This window comes from Halichondria panicea, chromosome 14, assembly GCF_963675165.1.
Source record: "Halichondria panicea chromosome 14, odHalPani1.1, whole genome shotgun sequence".
Lineage (NCBI taxonomy): Eukaryota > Metazoa > Porifera > Demospongiae > Suberitida > Halichondriidae > Halichondria > Halichondria panicea.
Window position 1 is genome coordinate 401,776 of NC_087390.1, and position 18,412 is coordinate 420,187.

The 18,412-nt window shown below is 41.8% G+C and overlaps 1 protein-coding gene across 1 annotated transcript; it reads right to left on the reverse strand.

Annotated features, from left to right (window-relative positions):
* Nucleotides 1–201: 201 nt before the first annotated feature.
* On the reverse strand, nucleotides 202–18,096 carry LOC135347691 (uncharacterized). Its single transcript, XM_064545712.1, has 22 exons — nucleotides 17,734–18,096; nucleotides 17,323–17,363; nucleotides 16,478–16,688; nucleotides 14,793–14,919; nucleotides 10,731–13,634; nucleotides 10,384–10,472; nucleotides 9,594–9,733; nucleotides 9,355–9,477; nucleotides 8,694–8,819; nucleotides 8,303–8,423; nucleotides 7,940–8,170; nucleotides 7,531–7,659; nucleotides 6,913–7,226; nucleotides 6,026–6,667; nucleotides 5,399–5,518; nucleotides 4,806–4,992; nucleotides 4,356–4,498; nucleotides 3,693–3,968; nucleotides 2,610–3,147; nucleotides 2,001–2,245; nucleotides 1,223–1,847; nucleotides 202–778 (listed from the first exon to the last, which is right to left on the reverse strand). The coding sequence occupies exons 1-22, from the start codon at nucleotides 17,960–17,962 to the stop codon at nucleotides 288–290; spliced, it is 8,052 nt and encodes a 2,683-aa protein (XP_064401782.1). The 5' UTR covers nucleotides 17,963–18,096; the 3' UTR covers nucleotides 202–287.
* Between the last annotated feature and the right edge of the window lie 316 nt (nucleotides 18,097–18,412).

Below are 18,412 nucleotides of genomic sequence, written 5' to 3' on the forward strand. Positions count from 1 at the left end.
TATAACTTTAATGTAAAATTCATTATATATAGCTTATTATATAATATTCCCTCTACTATATTTAATAATACTTTTGGAGCGAAAGCATAACATGGCGAGAGGCATTAGCAGCACAACGCAGCTTGCGACACTAGCTCGTTATTCATAGCTGCTATAATTATAGGTATATATAGGCAGGAGTTTATCCATTGTTCAGGCAAGTATAGTGGATTAATCAAACACAGGTATGACACAGTACAAACAATCGTGTATAAATATAGACACACATACACACATTATAGTGCCAGCTAGCTTCTCCATTGCAATAAAACTATGTCTTCCCCTAGTTTGTCCATAGACGTTGGTCTCCTCCCAATAGAGTGCTGAGTATCATTGAATATCTTGATTCGTTCTTGCTTGCTTTGTTCGCTAACTTGATACTTTCTTCGTCCATTTCCGATACTCATAAGCATCACAGCGTCAGGTTCATCATTATGGATACAGTGCTGATTCTCCAGGTACGCAAAAGCAGACATCCCGCGCTGAAACTTGTGGCCTTTAGAGACTCCATTCTGATGTTCCGATTCCAAATTATTGAATGGGATTTCGTTGCATATGCATGCTTCCATTTCTTTTGGCATTACTAACAGAGTTCGGACTTTTTCTTTGTGCCATGAGAAGACGTTGAGAAGTTCAACACTTTCTGAATCGAACACGCCCACAACACCTCCTGATGTTCCCACGAATAACTTCACACCTTTAGCGACCATTGTGACTACCTGGCAAGATGGGTCATCTCCTATGTGTGTGTGTGTGTGTGTGGGGAGGGTGTGTGTGTGTGTAACCGTATAGGAGGGGGTGCACTATATTGTACAAATGTCTACTATTACACATGGATTCATTAAAATTACCGTATAGCGGGAAATTTTCGTGGGGCAAAATATTCGTGGTTTTCATGGTTGGAGGTCTGACCACGAATATTTTACCCACGAATGAAGCGACGACATTGCCTACCTTTACCTGCAGTGCAAGCAGCTACCACGAACATATTACCCACGAAATGTCTCAATATTGCTGAACCACGAATATTTTGTCCCCCGAAAATTACCTGCTATACGGTATATACAACTACGCACGTGTGTAACTGGCACTACACATGCATGCATGCAGGCAGAGCAGGAGCAACTTCATTCATTACGGTACACTTATATACATACATTATGTAAGGACATAGAACACTTACGATTTCTGAGGGCATCTGCACAGTTGAGTCTACACCTCTGCTTCCTCGTCAGAGCATCAAATCCAACCAGCAATGATCGATTTCGGTACGACACCCATGTATGACTGCACTCCAAGCCCGTAGTACGACTAGTAAAAGATGTGTGGACGATATACGAGCAAAGCTTGAGCCTCAAGTCTCCAGGCGACGCTTCAAGCTCTATCTGCGTCCATTTTTTATTGACTCTCTCCAACACTAGGACTCGATTATGATCCATTGTTCCCCAGACCTCCACTTTGCCGGGATCTCGATGCGGCACTTTCACGAGGTGAAAACACGGCGAAAACTCCGGCAGAGTTATTCTTTCTCGAACTTTAAGACCACCCTGTATAACACGATCGTAAAATACCCAAATTTCTCCGTTGTGACTGGCAACAAGAACGCAAGATGCTTCTTCAACGTGGATGATATTGAGTATAAAAGATGCAGATTTGCCTCCGTGAACAACCATCTTAGCCGCAAACCGAACCTTGAGTGTTGGAGCATGGAAGATCTTGATTGTGCCGTTTGCAGTGCCCAACCACATGAGGTTACGCACAGGACAGATGGCGGTCACTTCCTCGCTACTGCAATAGCCAGAGAAGGTCTGCAAGTGGGAAATCCTTGATAATATATGATCAAAGTACAAAAAAGCAATAAACTCGTGTAAAAAATGTCTGTATTTAAATTATACACGCACACAAGCTTTGTTTGTGCATACACAAAATTGTGAAAACCTTTATTTTAAACTTAAACTCACGCAGTGTCCGATGTGCCCATCGTTGTACGTAAACACCTGGAGCACCCCCTTCCGATCACCCCGCCCACACAGCCAGATCTGGGTGTAAGGTTCAAACTCGCACTGCACAGCCACGTCATTGACCACGCCCCCCTCAAGTATCTCGTCCTGATCTTGAGGGGTTTCTCTGGTGGGCAGGAACTGGTAAATATCTTCATCTTCATCTTTGATTTTCTTCCCTTTCGTTTCAATGCACATTTCATCACCTATGTGTGTACGTACAAACCAAGAGAAAATATTTATTTCGCGAGTATTAATTTCTGCTATTTCTGCGAATTGAGAGTAAAATCGCAAAAAATGTGTACTCGCAGATAATTGGAAAATGCAATGAATCTCACTGGCGAGTAATTAGAAAAACGTTGTGAATAATACATGAAACTTGAACACGATTTAGCAGAATTTAATACCAGCAAATGGCTAAACAGTGAAATCGCTACTTGTGAAAATATGTCACTTTAAGGAAAGGTCACGCTGAGAGCTACAGAATACACATCAGAATTGTGAAAATTACAGACTCTCAAAGATAACTACCAAAACTGCTAATATTAAATTTCATCAAATCAAACAAACCTGCGCTTGTGATTAGAATATTTTGTTGTGGTGATCCTCCATCGTCGGCTTCACCGTACTTCTTAAACACATCATCCAGCTGATCCAGCAACGAGGTCATATCATGCAGACGGGAGGAGCGTTTATCGGGGTCAATGGGGCACGAAGCACCGCCCACCCCGTGGAACAGTTTACGTTCATTTGTAGGTTGTGGAAATAGAACCTCTTCTTCATTCTCAGGTAAAATCCGACAAACGCACGCACAAGAGATCGACTTGACACCATTCAGCGAAATCTGTGCTCGCAATCGTTCAAATTCAGGTGCGTCAACCCAGTCCACGATTTGCTTGGTTGTAGGTCTATTCTCAGGGTCATGGTCCCAGCACAAGGCCATCAGGTCTTGGAATAAAATGAGTGAGCGGGTTTCCTTGGCGCTGGGAATAGGGCGGTGCTTATTCCGCACTTCCTGGTTACGTTTCACGTGTGGGTGAATGTTGTCAAATGGTGTCTTTTGACTGAGCATCTCATAGAATGTCATACCCAGTGCAAACACATCAACCTGTGGAAGGGAGAAACGTAGAAAGCTTGAAGCAACGAAAACAGCCGAATAAACATCAGGCCAGCCTAGGCTAGAGATGTGTACACTGAACGTCCTAGCAGAAACATGACAATTTATATTGGTAGACTGAGCTACCAAAGACTGCATGATGAAACAAGGCAAATTAATTATACAACAGTTTAAAATAAGGAGGTTACGTATAGGAAGTGTTATTTCATAAGTGGTGTGGATAGAGACGAAATAAGTTTTTATTGCAGCTGCTACTTTAAGCGTATATAGTATATACTAGACTATGCAAACACGTTGACCTATGACCTACGTACATGTATATTCCAGTGTCATAAACTAACTACATGAATTATCTTAGATTTAAACTTCAAAGGGCTTAGTTATATGACAATTATTGCTTAGTTATTGAAAGTGAAAATGTCAGTACATGACAACAAACGTAGACTTGATTGATATTAATTCAGTGCTAAAACAATTCTACATGTATGAATAATGTACATGTACAGTTTGTACGTACAGTATACAAGCTGGCTCACCTGCTCAGCGGACACTTCTTGCCCGGGGCTCTCGAACAGCTCTGGTGCCATGAAGCCTGGAGTACCAGCCGGGTTGTTCCCTACCCTTAAGGTCTGCCTGGTGGACAGCTGACTGATACCATAGTCGGCTAGTTTGATCCAGACATTGCCGGCTTGTCGCACTCGTAGCTGACGGCTATCTTGGGGAGACGGGAAGTGCCACACGAGGACGTTGGGGGACTTGATGTCAAGATGTACCACTTGATGGCGATGGAGGTACTCAAGCCCTTTGGAAATCTGAGAAATAAATAAAAAACGTTTGCTGCATGGCTATAGCTCTAAAAGTGTGTATTGGACATTCATTTTGATTAGTCTAGTTACAGTAATTACATGCGCATGGTAAAGTTGTATAATTTAATTAGCTAGACCGATGTATTTATATACCCATGATAATTATACCAAAATGAGCCAATCTATATTCATCAATATTTATTTTACATGCCAAGGGCCATTCACAATAACGACATGGTAACCAGTCCACAACAAGGACAACCTCTCAGTAATTATCAGTCTGAGCTTACAACTAAAATAGCCTGTAAGAAAGGACAAGGTTCTCAAAGAATCTATTTTCCATAGAATAAGTTTAAAAGACTCCATAAAAACGAATGAATATAAATTGTGTACCTGTAGAACAGTGTTCTTGATAGTGAGAGGCTCTAGAAACATTCTGTGCTCCTTGTACCGCTTTAGCATGACTCGGAGTGACTGCTTCGGAGCTAGCTCCAGCATCAGACACATGTAGGGGTCCAGCTTCACCCCACACAGCTCTGGACACACACACAAGGAGAATAACAATACAGGTCAATAATACAGCTTGGCTTACGTACATTAATTAAAATGCTGCAAAAAATTATAAGCATGTAGTAGTTACATGTACTGTAGGATTTGTGACATTGACAGTAATATGAATTTACCGTATTACTATGAATTTAGTCTTATTAAGATGCCAAGTCTTGTGCGTACTTATTTCATAACTTTGCATATGAACATTAAAAGCCTACAAATACGTATATACATAGGTAGGTGCGTACAGCCGTATATACAGTTGCCCGACCATACGTGGAGTGAGGTTACCTGTGAGGAAGGGACTGTTGAGGGAAGCAAGGAAAGACACTTCCTGTCGTATCTCCTTGTAAGCATAGAGGATGTTCTTAGGGTCTTGTGAGAGGGTGAGCAACTCTTGAATAGTGGAGTGCTCTACTGCCTGCATCAGATCACCCTGGAGGAACACCTTTATGGCCACCTGTTTCTTGGAACCGTGCTGTGTACAAGAGGGGAAGATTAGTGGTGGAGCTGCTCTCCAAGGGATACAATAAGTGGATTGCAGTGCACTTGCAACAGAGAAATGCCAACAGCAAAACCACAATTAGATTGAATATCATTCTCAATAATAAGCTTTATCAGGGCCAAACTGAAAGGGATTAGCATAGTTAAATATTCCAGGGACTTCTGATTGTGTATCCATGAAATGCAAGTTATGGTAGCTGAAAGATTCCCCAAACTATTGGTTAAACGGGGGGGGGGGGGGTGTAGTTGAAGTATTTTATGGTTTTCTGTAATAATACAAACACGTATGTACTGATTGACGAACATTAAAGAAAAGCCTCTCATACCGCCCACACACTCACAACCGCCCACCTACCCCTCACATCTCACACACCCCTCACCTCTGGCGTCAAGTCTCCCCTGCAGACGAACCCGAAGCCTCCTTTACCCAACACCTCACTCTCCATAATGTGCAGCTGCCCACAGCTATCCTCGTACTGTGTAACCAGGTCCCAGAATATCTGTATAGAAGATTAATTATTATAACAACAAAAACATAGCTCAAAGAAAGGTCTATCACATGACATGCTTAGATAAGAAATCTGGGACTACTCGAAATTAATTTGAGTCATAATTATATTCATGACCAAAAAACCATACAAAGTTATCATTTTCTAGTGCTTTTTAATTTGAGGTCACGTGATATTGTAAAGCTGCCAATTTCCAAGCGCGAGGGCCTGAGAAACTACAAATTGACTTTGCATGGCCTAATAACCTTGTGAAAATGAGGCATTTTTTCAGTAACTTTCTTTAACTGCCCGTAACTTTAGCTTGGACCAACAAATTAAAAACTAAAACATACATTCTGTAGCTTAAAGAAAGGTCTACCACATGATATGTTTACATTAAAATCTAAGACTATTCAAAATCACAAAGTCTAAGAAAAATGCCAAATACAATACTTCATAAAGACAGCTATATAATTATTATACTCGGAGTAAGCTAACATTTCTCAGTACATATCTTACCAGATCAGGAGCCAGGTGAACCACTTTGATTTTACCGTGAAGGATGCATTCAAAATCTTCTCCTTTGATAGCCTTCACGATGCTGTCCTCCACACCGAAACATGTCACTGGCGTGTTCTTCTTCCAAACAAACAAACTATTGATGAGATCTTCGTGATTAGGTTGCAGTGGCGAAGACACTTCTGCGAAGCATTTCCAACACGGCATGTACGTGACTGCGTGACGTCCTAGATGCGATAACAGCATACCGGAAAAATAATTGATAGCCAGAGATTTTATATGAGTGGATAAAACGACCAATAGCTTTGTAGCTAGGCCGGGAATAAAGTCAGGTGATAAGGACGAATTGAGAATGCCCTGCTCCGATAAATCGTTGGCAAGTTTGACCCACTCATTTGTATAGATATGGACCTCGATGCGATATTCCCCTGTAAGATTTGGATATAACTCGATTATTTCTGGGGGAACGTCGACAGGCCTGCTGCAGATTTCCTGCTTGATAAGAAGGAGGGTACGACCTCGGCACTTGTACACGATGCCAGTTTTCCAAGGTGTCCAGTCGAGGTTGACCCCCTCTTGTTTCTGTGAGTCGTCCGTATCGTCCATTAGGTCAGGGTCATCACCGAGGATTGTACGTAGGATCTGGGCAACAACAAACAAAAGGAGGATAAGTACACACACACGCAGACACCAGAAAACAAATATAGTCTAAAGCATCTTTGAACGGCTATAACTTAAATTCGATTGGTTCATACAGTAACGTTAAGTTTATTGATTTTTTAAAGCAATTTTTAGCATACAATTTAGCATTTCGATTTACCCAAGTGATTAATGTGTAACACAACCATTGGCTTAATTTAGTGGTAGAGGAATGTCAAGTCCCTTACCTTTCCAATCTGTTGATCGTTGACGACTCTACAGATAAGGCGTGGCCAGAACCCGTCAGGAATGTACCCAGACATCCAGAATCGCCTAAGGGGAGGTTGATAACAATCGTCCATACCTGGGCTCATCTGCACATCCGACAAATTGTCATCGGCTTTGGGAAATTTTGTAGAATCGGGCAGCAAAGAAGGAATTATGATCCTCTGTCCTTTGATTGTTAGGGCCACTTCAAACTTCTCTAGGAGGTTGATGTACTTGTCTTTGATAGCCTGAGGCACGTCGAGCTTGGTGAAGAGAGCGTTGACATCGGCAACACCTGGGGATGAAGATAGGAGTGCATTATAATGATGTGTGTGGAAAAATTCTGATTACAAGATCGAGAAAAACGGTTGGTTGATGTCGACTAATAGTAATTAGAATGCAGCTGCTAAAATGTTCAATGATCTCATAAACACAGAAAAGCTGATCGTGAGAAAATATCAGAGATAAAGACACATTACCGTATAGCCAATAGAAAATTACCTGCTATACGGTGCTAGCACGTCACCATATAACACGGCCAGCCAGGTTAATGGGTCCCAAAGTGTCCAAAAACATGTACATGTGGTATGATGACTAACCATCTCTTATAGGTGAGTCCTCTTCCGCGGAGGAGGGATGGATGACGTTGGCCATCAGCTTAGCCAGCCACTGTGGGTCCAGGAAGTAGATGTTCTTAAGACCATGGTCCTCAAAATGGAGAAGAGTGCCTGTACACAAGAATAGTTGTAGTATACAATTCCTGCAGACAATAAGTGCCACCTCTCAATCTAAAGAGGTTTTTTTGCCCGCCAATATATATCTGTCAGAAATGGGTATGGGTCATTAAATTAATGTGCAGTATATACACGAGCAGGCAGTATATGACATAGGCACGCATAGACCTACGCATGAGTACATGCACAATAAGACACTGGAAATGACAAAATTTATCGGATCACAAACTTATTTTTAGCATTAAAAGAGGTGTTAAAATGTAAACCTACGTACCTTGTAGATTGAGACAGTAGACCGCCTCCTGCAGTTCCTCCTCATCCTCAAACATCCCCAGGAACTCTTGCTTAAACTCCGCCTCCTCCATGATCGGAGCCTCCACCCCTTCCCTCTTGGCAGCACGCACTCGCTCCCGGAGGCGGTCCTGGAGAGCACGGAATGTGGTCGGAATGAGTTGTTGGAATAGAGATTTTGGATCCGAATCTTTCATGTCTGGTTTGTACTCCACTGTGTGTGTGTGTGTGTGTGTGGGTGGTTCAAAACTAGATTAAAGATTGAGTGAAAAAACTCGCACATATAACAGAATGTATTCTTAGTACACAAGCCACACCCACAAGCCACACCCACACATTGACTCACATCCTCCGTCTTTAGTGAGCTGGAGATGACAGGCCACATTGTAAATGAGACACCTCAACTTCTCCATGTGATTATTGAGTGGGTTACGGCTCACTGAGTTAATGCTCGTCGTGGCTATCACCTAGACAACATTATACTTAATGATTCGATCAAAATTTCCACCATACGAAAATAACCAGCTAGTACTTAATGATTTAATCATACGTATAGTCCAAATATTTGGAGCAATTTCAAATTTCAAAAGTTATATAATGGAGGGCAAGAAGCTAAGCTTGTAAGAAAAAATTGCTACGTTATACCAAAGATGATTCACAATTACATGTACACAAATTAATGCATGGGGGGGGGGCAACACTTATTTTCTTGAATATTTCACTAACTGTCTACGTACCTTTGGGTAGATGGAGGTGTCGGAGAATCGCTCGAGTGCCTTCCTCTCAAGGATAACAGCATCTCCCTCAGCAACCTTGTCCAGATGAGTGCCCACTATAATCACTGGGCAACCAGGAGCTCGCAGCTGTACGACAAATATGGATAAGATGAAGAATCATAAAATCATACTGAGCTATAACAGTGCAGACACTTAGAGGACCTACACACATGTATACATTGAACTGAGGTATACCAGGGTTCTACTGATAATAGCACTTTCAAATTTCTATTTTACTATCTACATGTACGTGGTAATATATGCGTACATATTAAGAGGTTTTTGTCTATAGAGGTTCCCTGCACACAGTCAAGCCACACAGAGTGACTAATAGCACATCATTTATGTACTCTTCGACTAAGCACACGCCTTGACAGTCACAATACTTTGCTGGTGAAAAACCTTTGCGAATGAGCAGAAAATTTGACCCTTTGCGATCTAACTATTGCGTTCTGGCAAGGATCGTGTGTATTTACTAGTAATAATTTAGGTTTTGCGGATTTTATTGTTGCAAATTGATCAACCCTCGCAAAATTCGCAAATGTTCGATGCTCGCAAAACATTCTAGTAATACGGTACAACATTATCGTAGTATGCTATTTGCTTGACTAGGCACACGTACCTTGACATTCCTGAGCCATTGTTCCAGTTCATCGATTCCCTTCTCTCTATCGCAGAGACGAAACAGAGCCAGGTAGAGAGAACGTCTCGAGTAGAAACACTGGTGAGTGGTGTGGTACACGTCCTGAGGGTGTGTGTGGGGGAGTGTGTGGGCATGTGAGTGTGTGGGCGTGTGTATGTGTGGGCAAGAAGGGTGGTGGTGTCAATGGACTGGGGCAATCAGAATACATGTATACGTACCTGGCCGGCAAAATCCCAGGCCAGAAAGTGGACCGGCTGACCCGAACTTTTGAACATTGATGTGCCAGTGGGATACCTCCAGTCTATCACATCAATCCCAATGGTCCGGTCGCAATCCAGCTTCTTGAGTTTGCCCACATCTAATATAGTGGGCGGGTGATGACAAGAGAGGTTAGAGGTAACATGTTGAGTGTACATTAGAGCAGAACAAATAAATATGTACGTAAGTGTTCTAATTACGGGACAATAATTTATTCGTACACACGTATATAATAACTGCAATATTGCCGGTTCAATTGGATATACACTGTAGTGTTCGCCCACGCAAGAAAAGCGGGTCTTAATTTAGACTATCCATGCATGTAGATTGCAATGAAAGCATGCCTCTACATGTATGCAGTATAATATAGCAGGGTGTCATACAGGGGGGGAGGGGGCAGGGTGTCATACAGGGGGGAGGGGATATCCTCCCCATTTTTTTGCATTCAGGTACTAGTTGTATGATTGAGTGTCCATAGCTGGCAATGTTACATACTAACAGGGTATTGAAATAACAGTTGACCCTTTTTTTAGCAAATTGTTCTGGTTACTTTTCTTATTTCCCCCCTCTACTTAAAAAATCCTGTATGACACCTTGTACAGTGTACGTACATAGTATAGATATAGTGTTCGCCCATGCAAGAAAAGCGGGACTACATGTATATATACATGCATGTAGATTGCAATGAAGCAAGCTTGTACATGTATGCAGTATAATAATACAGTGTAGATAGATAGTATTGGTACATACCTACTCCCTGCAGTCTACGCAGGAGGGTGGTCTTGCCCCTCTCTCCACTGCCTATGAAGAACAGCTTGATGGTGCGATAGTGCTCGGAGCTGTGTGTGTGTGTGTGTGGGTGTGTGTGTGCGTGGATAGCATAATTATGATTGCTATATGTTGTACATAAGTAATGTAACAAATTCGTATGAATTTGATGCGTATCACGGATTTTTGAATAATTATGCTTTCTCTTAATAAAGCGAGCATTTTAAGCCAGGTGAAAAGGTTTGTAAACATAAAAATACTATCTGTACTTAAGACAATATAATGCATAAAATGTCTCCAAATTTAAATGTGATAACAATCTCACTTACTCTTTCAGTCTTGACCTCATATAGCTGAGCAGATGTGACAAACTGACCGTGTCCGAGCGGTACTCTTGTGGAGGGTCCGTCAGGCGCGGGAGGTCACAGAATTGCAACTCTGTAAATTGCCTCGTGTTTTTCAAGTGAGCAAATTCAAGCGGAAGCATTTCCAAATTATCGTTTCCATTTAACCAAATCCACTGCAAATGTTGTTGATACCCAATATTGGGGTTGAACAATCCCCTCAGGTCGTTATAAGATACGTCCAATCCTTCGAGAACTGGGTAAAGAAGATCAAGAGATGTAAGATTAACGGAATAAACTTTTTCTTCGGCACCGTGATCGTTGTCCGGGGAGCTAACGTCGTGAGGTTTGTGATGAATTAATTGCAAGTGTTGCAATTTATTTTTGGTTAAATGAAGATTATTAATGCAACGAAGACGCGTGTGGGCACGATGTTGACACGGGTGACCGAACGTATCACCGTGGCGACAGCTATGAGTGACAATGGCGTGCATTTTCTTGTCCATAACGTTTCCAAATCGCTTAATACCACAGCGACGAGCGGAGAACTTCTTCATGGATTGCGGAATGAATTGAATATCAATTTGCTCGAATTTGTTGTCTGAAACGTCAAGGTCTGTTAGATTTGGAGCGAGACACGGAAGTGCCTCAGGGTAGAAAGTGAATTTGTTTTTGGCAAGATTTAGTTTGCTGAGTGACGAGTAGTCACATGTTTCAATAGCACTAACTGTACTAGTAGCTCCAGGATCTGAGATTGGAGTCACATTGTGGAAGACTGAGGGTTGTCTTCGCAGTGATGATGCATCTTTGACTGAGATGGGATTAACGTAATCCACACCACCTATAACCCTGTCTGCCAGTCCAAACATGCCCGAAGGTCCCCTCGTTGATACCTGAATATCTCTAGAATCCTCCATTGAGTCTTCAGGTTCACACCAAGGTAGAACTGTTAGTTTGTTTTTGCTCAAATCAAGTTCTTGAAGAGACTTACACAACCATAGTGTCTCAGGGATGGAAGTCAGGGAGTTGGACGAAATATTCACTTGCTTGAGTTGTTTAAATTTGAAAACAAAGTCTGGGATTGCTTTCAACTTGTTGTTCGACACGTCTATAAATGACAGAGACTGAGTGAGAGAATCTACGTCGATATTACTCAAGTTGGGTAATAAGCTCGCTAGTTCGTTATTCGCAACACGAAGCGATTGCAATTTAGGGAGTAACCACACGCAAGACGGTAGCGACTGCAGCTTGTTTCTCGAGATGTTTAAATCCACCAGATTAGTGCATTCCCAGCCCAACAATAGTCCTGCATTCGGAGTCAAGACAGCTTCAGGCAGTTTGGTGATGGCATTTCGAGACAGGTTGATTTCGTGGACTTCGGGCAGTTTGAAAACTTCAATAGGTACTTCAGTAAGACTGTTAGTATCGAGACTAATATCCAAAATTCGATTCGAGTGAACCGTTGTCAGTTGAGGGATTTCCGGGGTTCCCTCGCGGCGCGATCTCCCGTACGTTCCAGTGTCGCCAGAATCGCTGATTAATACGGGACGAAAAATGACGTCGTCTGAAAACCAAGTTCCGCTGCATTGTGGGAGGAGTTTGCTGCTCCATAGTAGATGAAGCCAATGCGGAGCACGTTTACCGTACTTTTTCTTTTGTTCTTTTGTAGGTTCCACTAACGAACAATCGAACGATAGAATCAACTGCATAAGTTCAGTGTTTTGTAGAAGATGTGCTATTCGACACGACAAACCGCCGGCATCTTTTGCTCCACGCTCCAGCAATGTACGTACAATGTCTTTCTTGCCGTACACACATGCTTCGGCGAGGGGCGTGACTAACAACTTGTCGAATATCGTATATCCTGAATTGGTATCCTTTGGCAAAACTTCTAACTTGCCCGTGTGACCGAGAAAAACTCCTATAGACGATTCTCCAGGGGACACAGCACCAGAGATGGAACGAATAGGCCTGCTGCCACTGTCTGTACTATCAGTACTAATTTTCCTGTCACTGGGGCGTTGCTTGGGCATGGTGAAAGCATGAACTCGTTCCGAGCCAGCAGGAGGGGATTTCACTTCGTCTGTTGGGGTGTGTAAACCGCTTGAGGGCGATTCGGACGAATTCGTAAGCGGCTGTTGCAGGTTGGACCATGAGGACGTGGGGGTGGGTGTGGCAGAGGATTTATTTTGTGAGGGGATAAACTGTTTTTCGGGGGAACAGGGGTCACTCGAGGGTTCGTTTGTTTCGTCAAAGCTCATGTCCGAAGGCAGCATTCGACCATGACGTTGCTTTTGAATGAGATGGACTAATTGTTTGTGCGTGTCTTTCGACGGTCTTGCCTCAGGGCTAATCTCGATGTCCTCCGTTGATAGAAGAATTTTCACGATTTCAACTGCTCCTTTTTTAACAGCCACGTGGAGGGGGGTCCGCTGTGAACTCTTGATAGCACTGTTAACATTGAGCGTGAGGACATCCTTGCGTTCTTTCTGGAATTTAATCAGTCGTTCGACAATGTCCGTAAAACCGTAATAGCACGCATTGAAGAGGGGTGTTCGATTCAAATCGTCCATAAAATCCAGAGTATATTTTTGCTGATGTTTTCCAGCGTTATGCTGTATCACTCTGTCCAGAGCTGTTAAAATAGCATCGACCATTTCGATTTTCCCCCGAGAGCAGGCGTGATGGAGGGGGGAGCGTTTAGAGTGAGCATCTTGGATGAAGACCAGGTTTGGGGAGTGGCTGAGCAGCATAGTGACAATCTGAAGGTTGTTGTTTCGACACGCGATGAGGAGGGGCGTGTCATACGTGTCCAGGTTGTGTAGGGGCTGGTTAGGGGAACGATCGAGGAGGAAGGCGACAGGTTTCTCCAGGTTGTTGGTAGCGGCTCTGTGAGGGAGGGGGAGGGGGACAAATATAATATCAGTACTTTTATGTATACACGTCTAACGATGTCCAGCGTTAAATAGAGCATCTTTGAACGGCCATAACTTTAGTTTCGTTAGTCCAATCACATTGATTTTCTGATTTTCTAAAAGCTTACAATGATGTTAAGAAGGTGTCTTAAAATCAAAAGTCTATTTTGGGCTTGTTTTTGTTCCAAAACAGGAAGTTATTGGCCGGTTCCAAAATTGGGATTTGAGCATACCATTTGAAAGAGCTCCTTCTAAGCTTTCAGAAAATCATAAAATCGTTGAAATTGGATCATCAGAACTCAATTTATAGAGCTGACTTTAACAGTACTTTTTACATGACTAGTACTAACGGTAAGATACACACAATTAGAGCAAAGGTAGCCTAGTTATAATTAGCATTTTTTTGCCAATTGTACTGCCCTTTGCAGCTCACTTGGAAGTTTAGGGCAAATAGTAAATTGCAAAAAACCACTTGAGATAAGTGTAACAGTTTACATAAGTAAACCACAATACTACAATGTATAAGCAAGGAAAAAAGTTTAAATTTTGGAATAGATCAGATCTTTGTGTTTTGTTGTTGTAGTTTTTTCACGCTCATGATTTGTTGTAGCTCACGTTAAGTTTTGGCAAATAGTGTATTACAGTAAAATGCAAAAAACCACTTGAGGTAAGTGTAACAGTTTACAGCTAAACCACAACTTGGCCAGATCTCTATCTATAAGGTACAAAGTTTGGGCTCTAGGGGTAGATTGATTACGATATAAACTGCCTAAACTAAAACTATCTTAAAATTGTTGACTGAGAAACAGCCTGCTGCTGAACCAGTCTCCAATTCTCTGCCACTTAATACGCCACTTAACTCCTCTTAATAAGGATTAGTTTTTCCTGGTTACCCAACTAGTAGTTTATGCTGAATATACTGTAGGTATAGCCAGATGTATATTATAGCCACATAAAGATCTGTTTCTTAAACTTTGTACCTTGTTCTATAGCATTGTGGTTTACTTGTGTAAACTGTTACACTTATCTCAAGTGGTTTTTTGCAATTTACTATTTGCCCAAAACTTCCAAGTGAGCTGCAAAGGGCAGTACCACTAACAAACAACATGCTGTTACGCATAGCAACCCTGACCTGTATAGCAGAGTGTTCTGATAGAAGTCAGTCCATCTGGTTGCCAAGTCCCTGTGGTCTGGAGGAAGCTGCTCGTACAGCTGGTAGAACTGGTCGAACTTCTCCTCCGCTAACATGGAGTGGAGATCTGCACAGATAAGGAAAACATTATACTATTGTGCTAGCATTGAGACGAGAAAAGGCTACTAGAATATGAGATATGGGACACGCTGACCTGACTGACAAAGTGAAATTTAAAATTCGTTCGGGGACTCCTTCAGTCGCCATAACTTGAATTCCGTGGAACCAATTTCAACGATTTTCTGATTTTCTGAAAGCTTAGAAAGAGACCTTTCAAATGGTACCATCAAAGTTCATAATTGAGAGATAAAAGTATTTGCCAATTTAGCTGTACCATGGATTATAGCCCATGGTCCGAGGCCGAAAAATGACAAATTATGACCCCATCTAAGTTTTGGATTGAAACACATCATTTGAAAGGTTTTTTTCTAAGCTTTCAGAGTATCCTAAAATTGTTGACATTGGATCAACGATACTAAAGTTATAGCCATTGAAAGATGTTCAACTACACCCCCCCTTCGTTTAATGATACTTGTGCACAATTATTTGTACAGCAAGTACAATACTATGCATACTATCAGTACGTGCGTACAAAGTACATGTACAATGTACCATATTAGTTACGGCTTGATTGTGTGTGTTTCAGAGTGACAATGTCGATATTCACAACCAAGGATATATGCTGTGTGGACTAAAGTCTTATAATGAATACACAACGACTCTAGTTAGCCAAGTACACCATAAACGCAGCTAGCCCAATTTTTGCAGGTACATACAGATACATCAAAGGGAATGAGCTAAAAAGCTACATTCTCCAATACTTTTATCCTAATGTTAATAATTTATCTATAGACTAAGTGGCACAAGTGGCCACATGCATGCACCATGAGACACAGAGTCTGGGAAAAATTAGTAGTAAAAAAATCCCCACAATAAACTATACCCCAAAAAGGAAGTTGCTTTCTAGACTAGTATCAAATAAGCATAGCACAATAAATGTAAACTGTTACGTTTATTTATGATGCTCTAAACACATGGAAATTAACCTATCAACTATAGCATGGTTTATTTATATGCATGATGCTCAAAACACATCAACTATAATTTTTCTCAGTAAATGCAAAGTAATGTAGAAAAGTACATTAATTTTATTAGTATATAAATCACAACTGTACATATGTATTTAGAAGCATACACACATGTGCAGCTAGTGGTCGGGAAGTCTTAACTAACCATCCACTGGGAACAGCAATAAAAGGTCAAAGTCTATGGACAACAATTTCATATGTAGCAGCTACAGTAACAATTGTGGCGAAATTCCTGAATTTATAATAATAATTATGCTGTTGGAGCATGCAAGCAACCCACAATCTTGTTTTCAAACTTTTTGTTACTTCAGTGCACATGCTCTTCCAACCCTACTCTTCCCCATTTTTTCACAAAATGTTTTTTGCGCTTGTTATAATTATGTACATGTAGGAGTGAGGTTATAGAGTCAAGAAAGCTATATATTTATCTACCAGGAAATGAAAATGTCCTTACACAGCACATAATTGAGGTACCTGCACACACACACACACACACATACACCCACACCCCACATACACACACACACACACACTCACCGTCCACTCGTTGTTGCTGTTCCCTGGTCCTCTTTGGTATCTGGAATCGTGCTATGGCATGATTGAACACTCTCTCACAGTTGACCTTCCCTCGGACCAAGTGGATGGCTTTCTCCTGGCGTGTGTTTCTCAACTCCATTTTAGCACCGTTCTCGAGGAGAATTTGCAAGCAAAGTTCGTAGCCTTTCCTAGCGGCCAGGTGGAGAGGAGTCTGTGAGTGTGTGTGTGTGTGTGTGTGTGTGTGGGTTGAGTGTGGTGTGTGTGTGTGTGTGTGTGTGTGTGTGGGTTGAGTGTGGTGTGTGTGTGTGTGTGTGTATGTGTGTGTGTGTGTGTGTGTGAGTGTGTGGGTGTGAGTGTGTGTGTGTGTGTGGACGTGGGGGTAGAGTACATGTATGGATATAACAACAATAGTGAGAGAAAATTAACAGCTAAAGGGAGTGCCTAGTTGCTAGCTGCCTTGGCCTTGCTTCCTTATCTATAATTGCTCTACTTTAACTTTAAATATACTCCACTTGGCTTCTCTATCAAAGTAACTAGGTGAGGTTAACTTCCACTAACTCCTAGTCATAGAGCACAGTCTCTCATAAAAAATTTGTGTACAGGCAATATGTAACTTCTAATGTAGTGAATAATAACTATGACTTGTCATAATAGCTGGAGGGATTTTGCTAGTTACAAGATCTATGTAATTTATAGCTGGAGGGGTTTTTGCTCATTACACGATCCTGTAATAATAGCTCAATCAGCTAAAAGCTTGTAATGTATACCCCTAGTCTACCAAAGCCAGAGGGACTAGCTGGAATATGAGACACAGTGCATGAGTATTGTACTGGTTGTCAACTCACCTGACAGAGGTCTGGTGGTGCAGAGGTTGCATTCGGGTTGCCTGGAGACAGAGAAATGAAGATATAATTAATAATCCATAAACCATAAACTTGCTAATTTAATCCTACAATATGTATCCACAGTATAATATGAGATCAGGCAATAAACTGACCCTCTGAATAAGATGGCATGGATCTCTATAAAGTACAATGCTTTCATAGCTACAGCTGTAGCCTTGGTCAAACCACAACATATCAAAGCAACCTGATATATGCACCATGCATCATTTTATATGATTGGATATGCTACCACAACAAGATAGTTCAATAAATTTCGACAAAGTGTGTGTGTGTGTGTGTGTGTGTGTGTTCTACTCTTGATGTGTGTGTTCGTTGTTTATCTAGTTACTAGTACAAGCACAATGTACGTACCTCCGAATGAGAGCAATATCTCAAGACACTCCCAGAGTCCATTAGCGGCAGCTAGATGAACGGACGTCTGTCCACTGTAACGCTTGATAGGATGATTGATGAGCTTCACCACTGAACTCGGTGAAAACCTACTCAGGAACGATCGCAGCACCTGTGTTTGTGAATCGTAGGGGTCCCTGTTGAGTAAGAACCCGAGTTGGTCAATATCTGTGGCATTGTAGGAGGTCATTGTCTAGTCTCTTTCCCACACTCAGAAGCTAGTAGAACACACTTATAGCCAGACTAGCTGAAGCTTTGGCCGGCTAGCTTCATTGATGATCTTGAGTGTTTCACATAGGGGAGTTACCACGCCCCTCTTTCAATATGGTCATATTGAGGTAGTCTCATAAATACACCGCCCTTCTGTTAGGGGCGGCTTATTCCTGAGACTGGTGCAAAGTGAATGGGAATACAGAGAGAAAACTTAGGTTATGTAAAAACCATGCAGACTGAAATATTTCCATGATATGCATGACTGTGTTAAATTAGCCTCGAATCCAGGCCGATTAAAATACGTATTTTAATCGGCCTGGAACCAGGTTGTGCATGTGTGCATGTGTCAGCCATCAAAGAGACTATCACGTACTATACTACAATCTAACACCCTATCTGCTACAAATATAAATATCGATGTGTCAAT

Coding starts and splice junctions, on each gene's coding strand:
- LOC135347691 (XM_064545712.1), bottom strand. CDS start 17,962: ATGACCTCCTACAATGCCACAGATATTGACCAACTCGGGTTCTTACTC. Junction 10,473..10,730: donor ATGAGGTCAAGACTGAAAGA/GTAAGTGAGATT, acceptor ACACACACACAG/CTCCGAGCACTATCGCACCA. Junction 3,969..4,355: donor TCAAGAACACTGTTCTACAG/GTACACAATTTA, acceptor TTTATTTCTCAG/ATTTCCAAAGGGCTTGAGTA.